This window comes from Pituophis catenifer, unplaced genomic scaffold (genome assembly GCF_029215685.1).
Source record: "Pituophis catenifer annectens isolate HBS135680 unplaced genomic scaffold, rPitCat1.0.hap2 SCAF_2, whole genome shotgun sequence".
Classification (NCBI taxonomy): domain Eukaryota; kingdom Metazoa; phylum Chordata; class Lepidosauria; order Squamata; family Colubridae; genus Pituophis; species Pituophis catenifer.
The window spans coordinates 274639085-274654257 of NW_027256882.1; the positions used below are offsets into that span (position 1 = coordinate 274639085).

The 15173-nt window shown below is 39.1% G+C and overlaps 1 protein-coding gene across 1 annotated transcript in view; it reads left to right on the forward strand.

Annotated features, from left to right (window-relative positions):
* FYB1 (FYN binding protein 1) overlaps nt 1–15173 on the forward strand; it is a 65199-nt gene that overhangs the window by 36967 nt on the left and 13059 nt on the right. Inside the window, exons 9-16 of the mRNA XM_070934563.1 lie at nt 655–799; nt 1976–1998; nt 3480–3543; nt 4419–4556; nt 6163–6194; nt 7226–7295; nt 7465–7579; nt 11858–12020. Of these exons, the coding sequence (XP_070790664.1) occupies nt 655–799; nt 1976–1998; nt 3480–3543; nt 4419–4556; nt 6163–6194; nt 7226–7295; nt 7465–7579; nt 11858–12020 (750 nt within the window). The remainder of the gene's footprint in view (nt 1–654; nt 800–1975; nt 1999–3479; nt 3544–4418; nt 4557–6162; nt 6195–7225; nt 7296–7464; nt 7580–11857; nt 12021–15173) is intronic.

Sequence of the window (15173 nt, forward strand, 5' to 3'; positions counted from 1 at the left end):
CTTTACAGCATCAGACTTTCCTTTCACCACCAGATGCTTCCACAGCTGAGTGTCCTTTCGGCTTTGGCCCAGTCGCTTCACTCGTTCTGGCACTACTAGTACTAGCCCTCTGCTCTTCCCCAGTAGCATATTGGACACCTTCTGACCTGAGGGACTCATCTTCCAGCCTCATATCTTTTTTCCTTTTGGTACTGTCCATGGGGTTTTTATGGCAAAGATACTGGAGTGGGTTGCCAGTTCCTTCTCCAGTGGATCACATTTTGTCAGAACTCTCTGCAATGACCTGCCTGTCATGGGTGGCCCTGCATGGCATAGCTCATAGCTTCCTTGAGCTACGCGAGCCCCTTTGCCACAACAAGGCAGTAATCCATGAGGGGGTTCCATGTACTATGTCTTATTTATTTCTCTATGGAAAAAACATAAGCCAGAGAACCCTGGTACTGTCCAAAATTGGATTTATAATCTCATCTGCAAAACAGAGCAATTATTTTTCTAATTCGGGTAAGGTATATTCTGCATCTGTTGAATTAGCAGGATACTTCACTACCTCTTTGTTCTATACCACAAGATATTTTGCATGATGATTTTTCAGTTCCTAGATGTATTTTTTTTATATACCAAAGCAACCATATCACCAAATTATATTTGTTTTAGATGGCTACATTAAAACTACCATGGTGGCAATTGACTATGATACATTAAAAAGGAAGCCACGGCCTCCCGTGCACGTTCAGTCAAAGCACTCAGACAGTGATCAAGAAGTATATGATGATGTCGGAGACCACGATAGTATCAGCAGGTATGTCACAGATTTGTGAACAAAGTGATGAGCACCACGTCTAACCCCTAAATACTATCACTAATTCTGTGTAGTCCAACCTCTTGTGCTGATTCATCCTTCTACATCTTTATATTTTTATATAAAGTTTATTGTTATTGTACGTATATACACAGTATACCCATACAATGAAATTCACATAACACTCAGAGACCAAGACCAACACACATGACAATCCCCAGAGACACCCCCACCCCCAAAAATTCCCAACCCCTAAATCACCCAAGCATCCACACAGCAGACCAAGTAAAGCTGTCAACAGCTCACTGATGGTGGCCCTTTAGTTCATTGTTGAGTGCAATTATAGCTCTGGGATAAAAACTATTCAGAAGACTATTTAGACACTCCCCAACCTGTTTTTTTTCCAGAGAACTATAACAACTGTACAGTACTGGTGCCACTAAAATTTGCTTTTCAAAAAAAAAAATGCATATTTTATTTCCAAATGAGTAATAAATGGAAAGCTGACATCAGGGTGGGTTCTACTTATCTTTACTATTGGTTTGCAACGGGGACGCGCACACGCTAGCTTTGCTTGCACACATGCACTTTTGTGCATGTTCAGAAGCTTCCTGATGACATCGCAGTCAGTGGGCGGAACCTCCTGCCAGTTTTACTACCGGTTCTATAGAACCAGTCTGAACCGGGGGCAACCCACCACTGGCTGACATGCTGTAACATTGCTGTAAAGCACATTTTGCCCTTTAAATCCGGATTGTTGCACAGCCTTAGTTCACTTTAAAGAAACATGTTATATCTGACCCAGTCACTAAAACAACCATTGGCTAGGTTTGCGTAGCATTGCGTAGAATGTAGCCAGCTTTGCGCCAATAATCTGTAGAATAAAACCATGGATCAGTTAAACATCTGTAAGCATGTTGTACAAACAAAACTGTTCTGTATAGAACACAGCAACCTTGCATCAACCTGTGTCAGGTTCTTGAAATTCCTAAGATCACTATTGGCCCAGAAAATATTGTCATTTTTCTCAAGAAACAGTTATAGAGATTAGCGACAGTATGAAAAGAATTGGTGAGAGTGATCAACCCTTAATGTGACTTTGCATGTATGTGAAAATGTATCTGGTTTTCTTTCCATTCAACATTTTGTTTTTCTTTGTTTGTTTTATGGGCAAAGTGGAAGTCAGAGTACTGTGGGAGGTGAGTTCTCCTTTTTATTAAAGTCTTGAAATAATGATTATCTCTAACATTGTGATGTTCTTTTGTGTTGCTCTTTTTCACAGTAGAAACTACAATTGATCCATGTGAAGCATAATCTGTATTTACAATAATGCCTTTGGGTCCCCACATGGATTCCTGAGGCATTCTTGGAAAATAAAATGGCGGGAGGTTATTGTACAAGGCTTTCTTTATCTTTAGGTATATGAGGAGATTGTGACTGACTAACCAACTATTGTTGACCTCAAAAGGTTGGAAACCCTTCAGTTTTAGTTTGTTTGTCAGCCATTCCAGCATGATAAACTGTGATTTCTACATCTGTTTGAATGTTAGGCAAATCAGTGATTTGCCTAATAATGACTGACAGAATTAACCCCAAATGTCTGAATTCACACAAGATTCTCAACTATAAACAATGGATGATGAAGTTAACTGAAGTAGTTTAGAATGGGAGCAGCTCCATTTTAAGAAAGTAATCTCAAAATAAGATGATGTCATAATAACATTTCAGCAGTTTTATTTCAGAGTAAAATGATGACTCGAGTTTATAACAATTGGAAAGTGACCTGTTTATACAAGAAAAAAAATATCAGTCAATTCATATATTAACGCACCCTTTACTAAAACGTTTAGCAAATCAAAACTTCTCTCTCTGACTTTCTCTCACTGAACACCAAGCAAAGTCAGAAAAGTTTGCCCTGTGCTAAATATTCAGGGTAAATACCTTTATTCTTTAAGCCAAGAATAAAGCAAAAGCTGGCTCAGGAATTCCGGGAGTTGAAGTCCACAAGTCTTAAAGTTGCCAAGGCTGGAGACCCCTGCTTTAAACACTGAGCATAAAATAAAGTCTCAACCATAATCATCATGTTTGTTTTAAAACTAAATAAATTTTAACTTTTTTAATAATAGCCACAAATGGAGAGAGCTAGTAACTACTGAATCAACAAGCTACAGTATATTACTCATTTGATTAGGTTCTTCCCAGACATTTATTCAATGTGACTTAATCCAGTATCAAATCCATCCAAGACATTCCATTGCACAGTGGGGGACCAAGGGGGTGCTAATTCTTAATGGGCAACAAGATGCCAGCTTAGATTTCATTCCTTTAAAGAACAGCATTCTTTTCAGAATGGGAATGATGAGATCTGTAGTCCAACATGTGTGGAAAGCCCCAATTTAGACAAGACTGAAACTGAAGATTTCTTCTGTGAACTAGGATATCTGTCCATTTTAAATCTGAACTCAGTGAGATCTGCTTCTGAGTAGAAAATGTATCGGATGCATGGTAAATAACCTTACATGTATTAGGGTATATGTATTTATATTTTAACTGTTCTGTTGTTTTTCCTTGAACTTATAAACTGACAAACTTATAAACTTGCTGCAAAATTTAAACTAAAAGATGAATTAATTCATAAACTCCATTTCTCCCTATTTCTTCCCCTATCCCCTTAAAACAGGGTTTCCGCCACCTCCCCCAGATGACATTTATGATGGTATAGAAGATGATGAGATTCCAGCCAAGTAAGTATGAATTACCCACAAAGTGTTAGCTCAAGATATAAATGTGTTAGGAAATTAACAAGTTACATACTGGGTGAATTTTGCAAGTTGTTGAAAATGAAATTATAGACATGTTTATCCATAAATTCTGAACTCAGTCCTATGAATATTTCCTTCACCAAGTCCCATTAAATTAATTGACATTTCTTCCTATATATATACAGGTTTAGGACTGGGCTAAAGTCATGAGTCATGTGTGATTCTCTTCTTTGTTATCATTGCTGCTGCTGCTGTTGTTGTCATCTTAGCCTATTTCATGCATTATAGAGCAACTAATTCCAATATACCTTCATATAGACACTCAAGAACATTACTTATGTTTCCAAATATTATCTTAGTTGATCCACACATTATGTTGGGATGTATACTTTAAACGTTTCAGACAACTATATTTCATATAGCAAATTATGGTGTATATAGTTAATGCTAATGCTTCCCATAGCAAAGATAATTAAGGTATGCTAACCATATTATTAAACACATGTGTTCAGATGTATTTGTGTGCATGCACAATAGGCACCCTTCATTTGTACAGAGGGCAACCTTTTGATTTACCTCTGGGCAGGGCTGCCTAAAGTGCTAACTTGAAATAAATGTTTTTCATATTCACCAACTTTAAGATTGTATGGATTTCAACACCCAGAATTCCACAGAGAGAATTCTGGGTGTTAAAATTCATACATATTAAAATTGCCAAAGTTGAAAAACACTGCTCTAAATAATCTACAAGTAGCTCCTTGTATACATATTTCAATTATTCAATTAACCCACTAGGCCAAAGTTGCTAACATTTTTTTAATATTCTACTATGTAATAATTGTGTGCATACTTCAAAGATCTGTGTCTCAGGATGAAGAGAAGAGTGACACCTGGTCCAAGGGGCTTTTGAAGATTTTAAAGGGAAAAGATTACCAAAAGAAAAGTATGCGAGAGGCAGCATCCAAAGTCAATGTGACAGAAGATGAAAATTCCTTGTAAGAGACTGCTGTGAAAAGTAACACACGCAAAGCTCACTAAAGCTAATAATACCACGGATTCATTGATGATTGTGCTCTACTAACCACTTCTCACAGCAGCCTAATAAACCACAAATCAAACATGCATGATAACTCAAGCTATGGAAATACCACTTGACTATAAAAAGCTGGGCCTTTCTGTCTGTGACTTGATATCTTTTAACTATCATGGTTGTATGTTAGGCGAAGCGGTTTTACTATGAAGCAAGGAGAGATGAATAACAGTGTTGGAAGGGACCTTATAGGTCATCTAGTCCAACCCCCTGCTCCAGCAGGAGACCCTACATCATTTCTGACAAGTGAACGTCCAGGCTTTTCTTAAAAGCCTCCAGTGGATAAAGCACCCACAACTTCTGAGGGCAAGCTGTTCCATTGGTTGATTGTTCTCACTGTCAGAAAATTTCTCCTTTTTTTTTTTTTTTTAATTTGATTTATATGCCGCCCTTCTCTGGAGACTCAGGGCGGCTTACAATGTGTTAAGCAATAGCCTTCATACTTTTGTATATTTATACAAAGTCAGCTTATTTTCCCCACAAACTGGGTCCTCAATTTACCTACCTTAGAAAGGATAGAAGGCTGAGTCAACCTTGAGCCTGGTGAGATTCGAACTTACAGTAATTGCAGACAGCTGGTGTTAATCACAATGCTATCAGCCTGCTGAGTCACCAGCATATCTATTTCTAGATATGAATCTCTCCTTGATCAGTTTCCATTGATATTTCCTTGTCTGGCCTTTGGGTGCTTTGGAAAATAGTTTGTCCCCCTCCCCTCTGTGACAGTCCCTCAAATATTAGAATATTGCCATCATGTCACCCCTGGTCTTCTCTTCACTAGACTAGCCATGCCTAGTTCTTGCAACTGCTCTTCATATGTTTTAGCCTCCAGGCCCCAAATCATTTAGATGGCTTCTATTGAGAATAGGTTCAGGGTACCAATCTGGGTAGCAGAATTAGAAGCAGGCAGACCTGACCTACTAGAATAAAAATTATTGGCCTTGCATAGCTCTAATAACTCACATTAGCTGGGTTTGACCAGGGAAACATGCTGGTAGAGTGACTCCTAGTGGAACAATGACAGTGTGAATTTCACAGGATTCCATTGCTAAATAGGAAGCATTCATCAGCATGCTCCTCCTTTAATTATATTGCTTTAATAGCAACAGCAACAATAATATATTGCATTTATGTAATACTTTGGAACTGTTTAAAGTCCTTCCAATTATTTCAGGCCAAGGTATTAATTTCAGAGTGGTATAATAGCTTTAGAAATAGAAGTCTAATTATAGCCAAGAAACAAAGCTGAGAAAAGTTCACGTGTGAAATAGGTAAAGGTTCTTGCTATTATAATATTTATAGATTTGTTATTTAATTATATAAAGCAAGGGTGGATATTTTATAGCTTTCTTGATGTTGAACCTACCAACCTTAGTCTGCAGGTTGAATGACAAAAATTCAAGATACTTGCTTTATACTTTTGTATTTAGCCACATATGATTTAAAGTTGAGATAATACCAATCCTTCCATTTTATATATTAATTAAGGTTGTTTCTAAATTTATTTCTAGAAGAAGTCCTTCAGCAAAACAAACAGGGAAGGGTAAGTCGTTGGATGAAATTCTTTGACTATGGCTGAATTGAATTACAACTACTACATCTTCAATGCAGAAATCTGGATAACCATGAGATGGCAGCAAAGAGATCTTTAAAAAATGTAGGCTTTTGCTGCCATCTCATGGTTGTGGCCTTTTGCCACCTGAATATGGTATCTTCAACTTAGTATTTCTCAAACTGCTTGAGTTTTTACTTCAGCTTTCCTTTGCTTTACAGACCTATGAAGTTTGATGCAAGGATTAATCACAGTTTTACTTTTTTTTTTATCGTCGTTGTAACTGTGAAGGCCACTAAATGAGGCAGCCACTAAACAAAGCCTATTTGTAACATATTTTAATGTTATATGTAGTTTGAGTCCAGAGACTGTCGAAAGAGATATTTTGGGATATCTGAAATGACAAGCATAATACTCCTTAGGCAACAAATACTGACAAGCAGCTTTGCCTGTTTTAAGATTCCAACTCAATGAGATTAATAGCATTTTAGTAACACAGTTTAACAGCAAATACAGGACATAATCCAATCCAGAAATATGTATATACATAAGCCAGTAGTGCCCTGAAATGCATTAGCTAAATCTTACTTAACTCAGTCAGAAGATTTCTTGACTGTTCAACACCTCAACTTATGTTCTGTTAATATAAGAAAGTTCACGTAATAGCCAGGTTTATATTTGTCATGGCATATCATAACACACAAATTCACTGTTACAACATATTACTCAATGTACTAGGCCAGGTTTACCTGACAAATGTCATGGTAACTTTTGCCTTGTCTAAGCTTTATTTGAATGGCTAAACAATCCAGGAAACAAAAATTGGTTTATTTTTAAACTGCAAAGTTAAGCGTAAAGCACAATTTTAAGATAACATAAAGATAATGTCTTAGTTTAAAGTATGGCTTTTGTCTAAAATTGAAATCCTAATTTACTATTTTTGTCCAAATTTATCACCAAACTATATGTATGAGCATAACCAATTATAATTATCTTTTTTTTTTTCTTCAAATCTATTTTAGATTCTGGAGACAGTGATGTTTACGATGATGTTGAATCCACTGACTTCCCTCCCCCACCAAAAGAAATTAGGCAAGTTAAAATAAATTCAAAAGTTTGTTTGTTTGTTTTCTTTTGTACAGAGTGGGGGCTGGTTGACTTGTTGTATAAACTAGTAAAAATAATTTGCAGTTGCACCTAATATACCAATGTAATGCACTGATGGGGTTTTTCTTCCTTTTGTCCTAATGTATTGTTTTAGCCTCGGGAAAAATATAATATCTTTGAACTTTGGGAGGGGCAGATCTGATGAACGTGATTCACAGAAGTTTAAGAAGATTGACAAAGAAGAGAAAGATTTTCGGAAAAAATTCAAAGTAAGTATTTGTTTGATTGCGTGTAAACATCAATATGTTAAATAGAACATGTAAGCCATCTTAAACATATCAATGCAACATCTGATCATTATATAATTTCCCAGCTTCACAAAAGCCCATAAATACTGACAAGGGGTTCAGTTTCAACAAGATGCTGATGTTTCCTAACTATGCATTATAATCCCATACCTAAAACTGGTGAAATGGTAAAAGTGTTGACCCAGTGCTTGGAAATTGTCAGGGCTTGAAAGGGAAGAACAGGCTTAGACTGAATCAGTTGTGGGTTTCAAATCCCGTCGCTATTGGTTCGCTTGTGGGTGCGCGGATGCTCGTCCTCATGCACAGAGATGTCTGGGCGGATGGGCGGAGCCTCCTGCCGCTACCGATCACCTGATCCAGTAGCAACCCACCACTGGACTGAATCCCTCCAAGGTTTGTTTGTTTGTTTGTTTGTTTGTTTATTTATTTATTTATTTATTTATTTATTTATTTATTATTCATATTTCTATGCTGCCCACTCTCCAAGGACTCTGAGCGGCTTACACCAAAGACAGTATACTAGATAACATATTGCCCCCAACAATCTGGGTCCTCATTTTACCCACCTTGGAAGGATGGAAGGCTGAGTCAACCTTGAGCCAATGAGATTTGATCTGCTGATCTGCTGAACTAGCAGTCAGCTGAAGTAGCTGAAGTAGCTGCAGTACTGCACTCTAACCACTGAGCCACCTCGGCTCTTACACCGAGGTTCCAGGGAATTCCAGGGAAAATTTATGTTTGTCTCTGAAAAGAGATGGTATGCAATTTGACAAGATCAGCAGGTGGTAGTTGTGCCCAGGAAGATTTTTGAATAGTGACATTTTCTTTTTGCAGCAATAACAACAATTCTGAATGAGGAAGCCCTATTCAGTCACCTATGCCTTACAGTAGTTACTCTGCTTGGAATATTGTAATGTGCTGTACAAGGGGAAGTTGTTAGAAAGGATTTGGAAGTTACAGTTGATACAAAACGCAGAGGCTCGGGGATTGACAGGTGTACCCCAAACTAGTGACTCCACTGCTTAAGGAGTTGCATTGGTTGCAAATTGGCTTCTCGCTAGGATTTAAGATGCTGTGTGTCACCTTTAAGGTCCTACATGGCTTCAGACGGAGTGAGCTGCATAGAGTTAGGTTTGATAGATAAATATGTTTGACAAATAAAATATCTCAGGAAGTGATTTCTGTATTTATCTGCCACTGCAAATCAAAATGAATTGGATTGATTCCCTCCAAATCCTTTCTTTACAAAAATGCCATTTGTGTTATGCAAACCTAGCTGTTATGGCTCACACATGGCAGTGAATATTTCACATGACCCATAATATTGGGTCTCTCATTTTCTCTCTCGCAAGTTATAGTAATCTTTTTATAATTTATTCTAATCTAATCATCAAAATCATAAATCAGAAGTAACTTTTTACTCAAAAAGTCCATTAGATGCTTCCATTTTCACTGAACTGAGTGGAGTTCATTTTCTGATAGTAATAGCTAGTTAGTTAGACGCTTTAAAATCTTAATTCATAAAAGTGTACCAAAAAGCATTTCAAAAAGCTGCCTTGGAGAATAATTAGTCTTCTTTTGTTCCCCTGGGAAAAATGTGAAAGTAGTCTATTTCCCCATTGAAAACACTCTTAGCAAAGCATTTTGTGGGTCTGATAGCGAGAGGAAGTCATTCAGTAGTCTCAAGGGAGTGTTCAAGTTTTGATCCAGAGGAAATGCAAATCTCTGAAGAACACGATGTGTTGTTTGGTTTGAAATTCTCTGTGAATCAAAATTTTTTAAAAAGCTTTGTAGGGTGTTACTGCGCTATGTGTTTCCTTGCTCACCTATCCACTGCAGCTGCTCTTCTGAATTTGTAAAACTCAGTTCACATAGGACTGGATTACATGACTGATTAATTTAAAAAGTCCTCTGATAAATCAGACTAAAGACTAACTAGCTTAGTTTCTTTTTCCACCTTGGTGAAACAAAAAAAAACCTCTGAGAGGAGGAGGAGGAGGAGGGTATTAGGAACTTTCCACTCATGTTCCTTAATGACTGGTCTAGACACTTAAACTGCATCTCATATCGGAAGTAAAATACTACCATCCTGACTACTAGTTTTAAAAAACTTTATTCTCCCAGTTTCTGTCTATCTTGTGGCCCGCCAGCAGCCAGCGGAGCTGGTGACAGATTCAGACAGTGAGGAGGTTGGGGAGGAACATAGGCCAGTCCTGGAGTCTGGAGAAGGCTCTGATGAGTGCTCTGCATCGGAGGCAGAGATGGGGCCAGGACTGTCTGACAGTTGTCAGCTGCCTTCGGAGTCGGACATCAGTGGGCAGAAGAACAGCTGGAGCCTGTTCCCAGCTCTGTGCATGCACAGAGCTGCCAGGAGAAGGGAACATCTAAGGAACAAGGGTCAACTCAGGAGTAAAGCCACAGGTGGACTGTAAATGGCCCCTCCCATAGGGAATAAAGAGGAGCAAAAGGGGAGGGGAGTTTGCAGGAGACAATTAGTTCACTTAATTGGTTCGTGACTCTCAGAGACTTCTTGCCAAGTTTTGAAGATAGCGGCCTGGCGGCTCTCCAAGCCAGATAAGGTCTGTGACTGTAAATTCTCCCTTGAAAGACTTTTCTGGATGTAAATGATAGAAATTCACAGTAATTTAATAAAAAGGGGGTTTTGTCGGGACAAGGAGTCTGCTTCATGCTCTTGGGAAGCCTAGGTCAGAACAGTCTAGGCCTCTTTTAAGGTCATCTTACATTATTATTATTATTATTATTATTATTATTATTATTATTATTATTATTATTATTATTCATATTTCTATGCCGCCCACTCTCTGAGGACTCTGGGCAGCACACACCAAAGACAGTATACTAAATAGCATATTGCCCCCAACAATCTGGGTCCGCATTTTACCCATTTTACATGGTGGATGTCATCATGTCACATTGCATATTTCATAGATTAATTATACTCTGTAAAGAAAAAAAAGTCTTTGCCTATCCTAAATCTCCTGGATGACCCCTAGAAGTTCATTCATATTCCTTTTCTCACACTATGTATATCGTGGATATGTTCTTCAGTTATGGTCTCCTTTTGTGATCCCCCCCCCAGGCTAAGAAACCCTCAAATTTGTATTGTTTTCTCACAGGGGAATTGTTCTAAAATTCTGATTGTGCCAACACTGTAATGTATTTTTAGGGAGTGTAATTGTACATAGGAAAGACCTGGGGAGACTGGGCAAAGAGACACTGCCAAGGGAATGATCAAGTAAGAGTCAGCATAGCCCACAACCCTCATAGTGATTGGAACAAGAAGCTCAGAAGAGACTCTCCCTAGTTTCTTGGGCTGTAAATCAGGCAGATTAGGGGTAAGGGAGAATTCTACTTTCAGACTTGAAAGATTCTACCAATGAAACTTTACAATAAAGTAGAATTACAGTAGCTCATCTAGTTGTGATTCCTATCTGCTTTACCCCGTGAATCTGACATGTTCCGTATACTCTGTAGCAGGGGTGGAATTCAGCCGGTTTGGACCACATTAATTTTAACCTGGTTCAGCGAACCGGTTGTTCCAAGGACTGGCTGACCCCGCCCACCCCACCCCGCCCCTCCCAGGAGTCTCCAAGCGGCCCATTTTGGATGCCAGGTAAGTGCAGGGCACGCACAGAGGCTCTGGGAGGGCGGAAAATGGGCCTACTGGAAGTCTGGAAACGGCCCTGTTTCCAGCCTCTGGAGGGCCTCCGCTGCCCGAGGGAGGCCATTTTCTCCCTCCTGGAGACTCCAGGAAAGCCTCTGGAGCCTGGGGAATTTCCGTCCCATTTCCAGCCTCCGGAGGGCGTGCAAAACAAACCCGTTGTTACAACAGGTGAATCCGACCGCTGCTCTGTAGTCTTAGGAGTGGGATGGAGAAGCAACAGATGGGCCACTGACTTACTGCCCAACTGGAATAGTGTTCTGATATAGATCCTATCCAGTCCCTTGCCTGGATCATCAGGCGAGAAGAATAGTTAAACAAAGATCACTCACTATCTAATCAAATCGTCTTGTACTGTATGCTTTGAGAAGTACAGTATACTCTGTAGCAGAGGTGGGATTCAACCGGTTCAGGTTTGAGAGGGAAAATCAAATGAATTTCAGGTAATAGCCTAATCTTCTCACAAGATTACATTTTTTGAACTGTATCAAAGCCCGAAGTATAATTTCAATTGATGTTTAATATTTATTTATGAATAATTCATTTTATTTCCACAGTATGAAGGTGATATTCGAGTTCTGTATACTACTACTATATCTAAAGCACCAACCCCAAAGAAAAGAGGTTCCAAAGATTTGCAAGTCAAGCCAGGAGAACTGGTTGAGGTTATTCAAGATGTGGATGATACTAAAGTGCTTTGTAGGAATGAAGAAGGAAAATGTAAGTACTAATACAGAATGGAAGAAAATAAGTTATGAAAAGCAGAAGTGGTCATTGTGCCCATCCAAATATTGTTGAATTCCAACTTCCATCAGCCCTAATGCCAAACATAAGAAATGATGGGATTCATAATCCAATAACAGTTAAAGGACAATGAAAGGATCTTTGTACATTCAAGATCACTATGGGCCATACAGGTATTACTAGCAATAGCTCGAACGATTTTCAGATTACCGTATTTTTCGGAGTATAAGTCACATCAGAGTATAAGACGCAACTTAGTTTTTGGGAAGGAAAATAAGAAAAAAGCTGATTGGCAGGTGGATCAGCCTCCCGGAATACCCCCAATCAGCTGTTCCCAGGGGTGAATTTTAGCAATAGATTTCTTGGTTGTGAGCTCTGTGCCTTGCCTTTTTTGGCTTTTTTTTTCTGCCTCTGAAATTTCTGAAACTCTGTTTCAGAAAAAACTTTTTTTTTTCTGCCTCTGAAAGCCTCCAAAACAGAGCTTCAGAAAAAAAGCCCCTGAAGCTCTGTTTGGGGACTTCTTTTCTGAAGCTCTGATGCTTTTTTCAGCCTCTGAAACCTCCATTTGAGAAGCCGGGCAGGGCTACATTCGGAGTATAAGACGGACTCAGATTTTCACCCTCTTTTTTGGGGGGAAAAGGTGCATCTTATACTCCGAAAAATACAGTAATTATAGAACATAATTATTTTGAACACTGCTGAATATTTTCATTTAATAAATAATATGTCCTTACAAAGCTCCTATTGCTGTTTTTACATTGAGACTAATCTATGGATGGTTAAAATAAACCCCTCCTTTCTAAAAGGAAAAATTGGTTTCAGAAAATATCATCTATATCTGGAGGAAAGGGTTGGGTTCGCATGTCACACTAAGACACAGCTTGTTTAACCAGGTCTTGTTCATTAAACTCCAGTTGGAGAGTTTTATTATAACTATAAGCCAAGCTTTATAAACTATATGGATTCAGTGCCCAAGGCCAAGCCAAACACATCCCATTATTCACTTAGCCGGATTCATGAATCTAGAATATTTATGTGGTTCTTAGCCACAAATTTGGAGAAATGCTAGGTTCTTGGTCAGCACCAGCCTGGATACAATTTTGAATGCTGTGCTAGCAGTAGTAGCTGTTTTGTGTTGGTAAAAAGGATTGGCCTATGTATGTGTGTGCACATTCCTCTGAGCCGAACGTTACAGTTTGCAAAGCCAGTTATAAGAGAAAGTAGATTTATTTAAAGCAATTAAATTAATTGTCAAAGTGTGACTGATGGTACTTTTACAGTGGGGTATCTGTGTGACTTTAAGCAGAATATTTGCTTGACCGAAACTTTTTTTTTGTTTCCATTACTATGTACGAGTAGAAGATTTACAGGAATAGGGAAAAAATAGAACTACTGTATTTACAGTAGTGTGTTCAAACTTCCCAGTACAAAGTTTCTTCCTCCTTTCTGTCTCTCTAAAGGCTCTAACTTTATCTACCTCTTTCCCAGAGCTATTTCCTAGTGACCATCCATTCCACTGCTTAATTACCAACTCCTTCAGCTCTTCCCAGTTTGGGGCTTCCTCCAGGTCCCCACATGTCCCTCTGCAGCCAACCATCTCTCTCTATCCCCATTGGTCTTAGGCAGAGGTGGTATTCACTTACCTTCGCTACCGGTTTGCAAATGGGAGCGTGCACAGGGCCTTCCGCACATGCGCAGAGCATCAAAAATGGGACATGATGACGTCCGGGCAGGTGGGCAGAGCCTCCCTTAGCTGCCGCTACCGGTTCGCCGGAAGCAGATAGAACCGGCTGAATACCGCCACTGGTCTTAGAGTTTGGTAAAACACATCCCTTTGTCCAGGTCTTGGCTTCTCTTTTCCCACCCCCCTCTCTCTCTGGGGCAGGAAATTGGCCAGAACTCTCCCAGTGATATCTCATTCCAGCCACCAAATTCCCATATGGTCTCTCCAAAGATTCTCGCTATATCGTGATGCCTGAAAACAACCCAGCTTCAAACATGACAATGCATTCCTCCACAACTAAGAAGATCAGGTATTTAGACTCCCACACTTTCAACACTAAGCTTGGCCAATCAAAATTCTACCTCCACCTGGCTCATAAGAGTCCTGGTTAGCAGTAAGGCAGCTCATCTGTTCCCATGACAGCACAGCTCCATCTTAAAGCCATACCTAAACTTCTCCCCATCTTTCTTTCTTTCCTTCCTTCCTTCCTTCCTTCCTTCTTTCTTTCTTTCTCTCTTTCTCTCTTTCTTTTTCTTTCTTTTTCTTTCTTTCTCTCTTTCTCTCTCTCCCTTTCTTTCTTTCTTTCTCTCTCCCCCTTCTTTCTCCTTCCTTCCTTTCTTTCTTTCTTTCTTTCCTTCCTTCCTTCCTTCCTTCCTTCTTTCTTTTTCTTTCTTTCTTTCTTTCTTTCTTTTTTTCTTTCTTTCTTTCTTTCTTTCTTTCTTTCTTTCTTTCTTTCTTTCTTTCTTTCTTTCTTTCTTTCTTTCTTTCTTTCCTTCCTTGCACCAGCCTGCCCATATTCCACAGCCAATATATAATAAAGAAGAGAGATTCTTGCTGCTCTCTGAGCTTGGGGGGGGGGGTTGGTTTTTTTTTTTGTTTTTTTTTTTTTTTTTTGCAAATGCAAAAAATAGAAGTAGGTAATATCATCAGTTCTAGTATGGAATGGGGGTTTGCTCTCAGTTTATATTCTAGTGCAGAGGTGTCAAACTCGTCCTGGCGGTGTCACGTAATGTATCGGGACTTTTTTCCCCTTCGCTAAACTGGGTGTGGGAGTGGCCAGCGTGTGACACATCCAGCCTGCGTGCTGGGAGTTTGACAGCCCTGTTCTAGTAGCTTGCCCTGTCAGTGTTGGTGGGGGTAGTCTTGGAGATTCTTTGGTTAGGCTGTTTACTGTTAGATTGTTTGGCAGTTCCTTGATTGGGGCTTACTTTAGTTGTTGTTTACTTTTGGATTGTTGGTTTGATGTTAATCAGGGTGTTGATAGTTGGTGGGGACACGTTTTGGTCTTTTTGTTCCAATTTTGGTTTGTTGATTGTCTCTTTTGCATAGTATGTAGATGTTGTTTATTTCTATGTGTCTAGATTTCATGCATTCATGCTTTGGAACAAAGGCAGAAGGAAGACCCT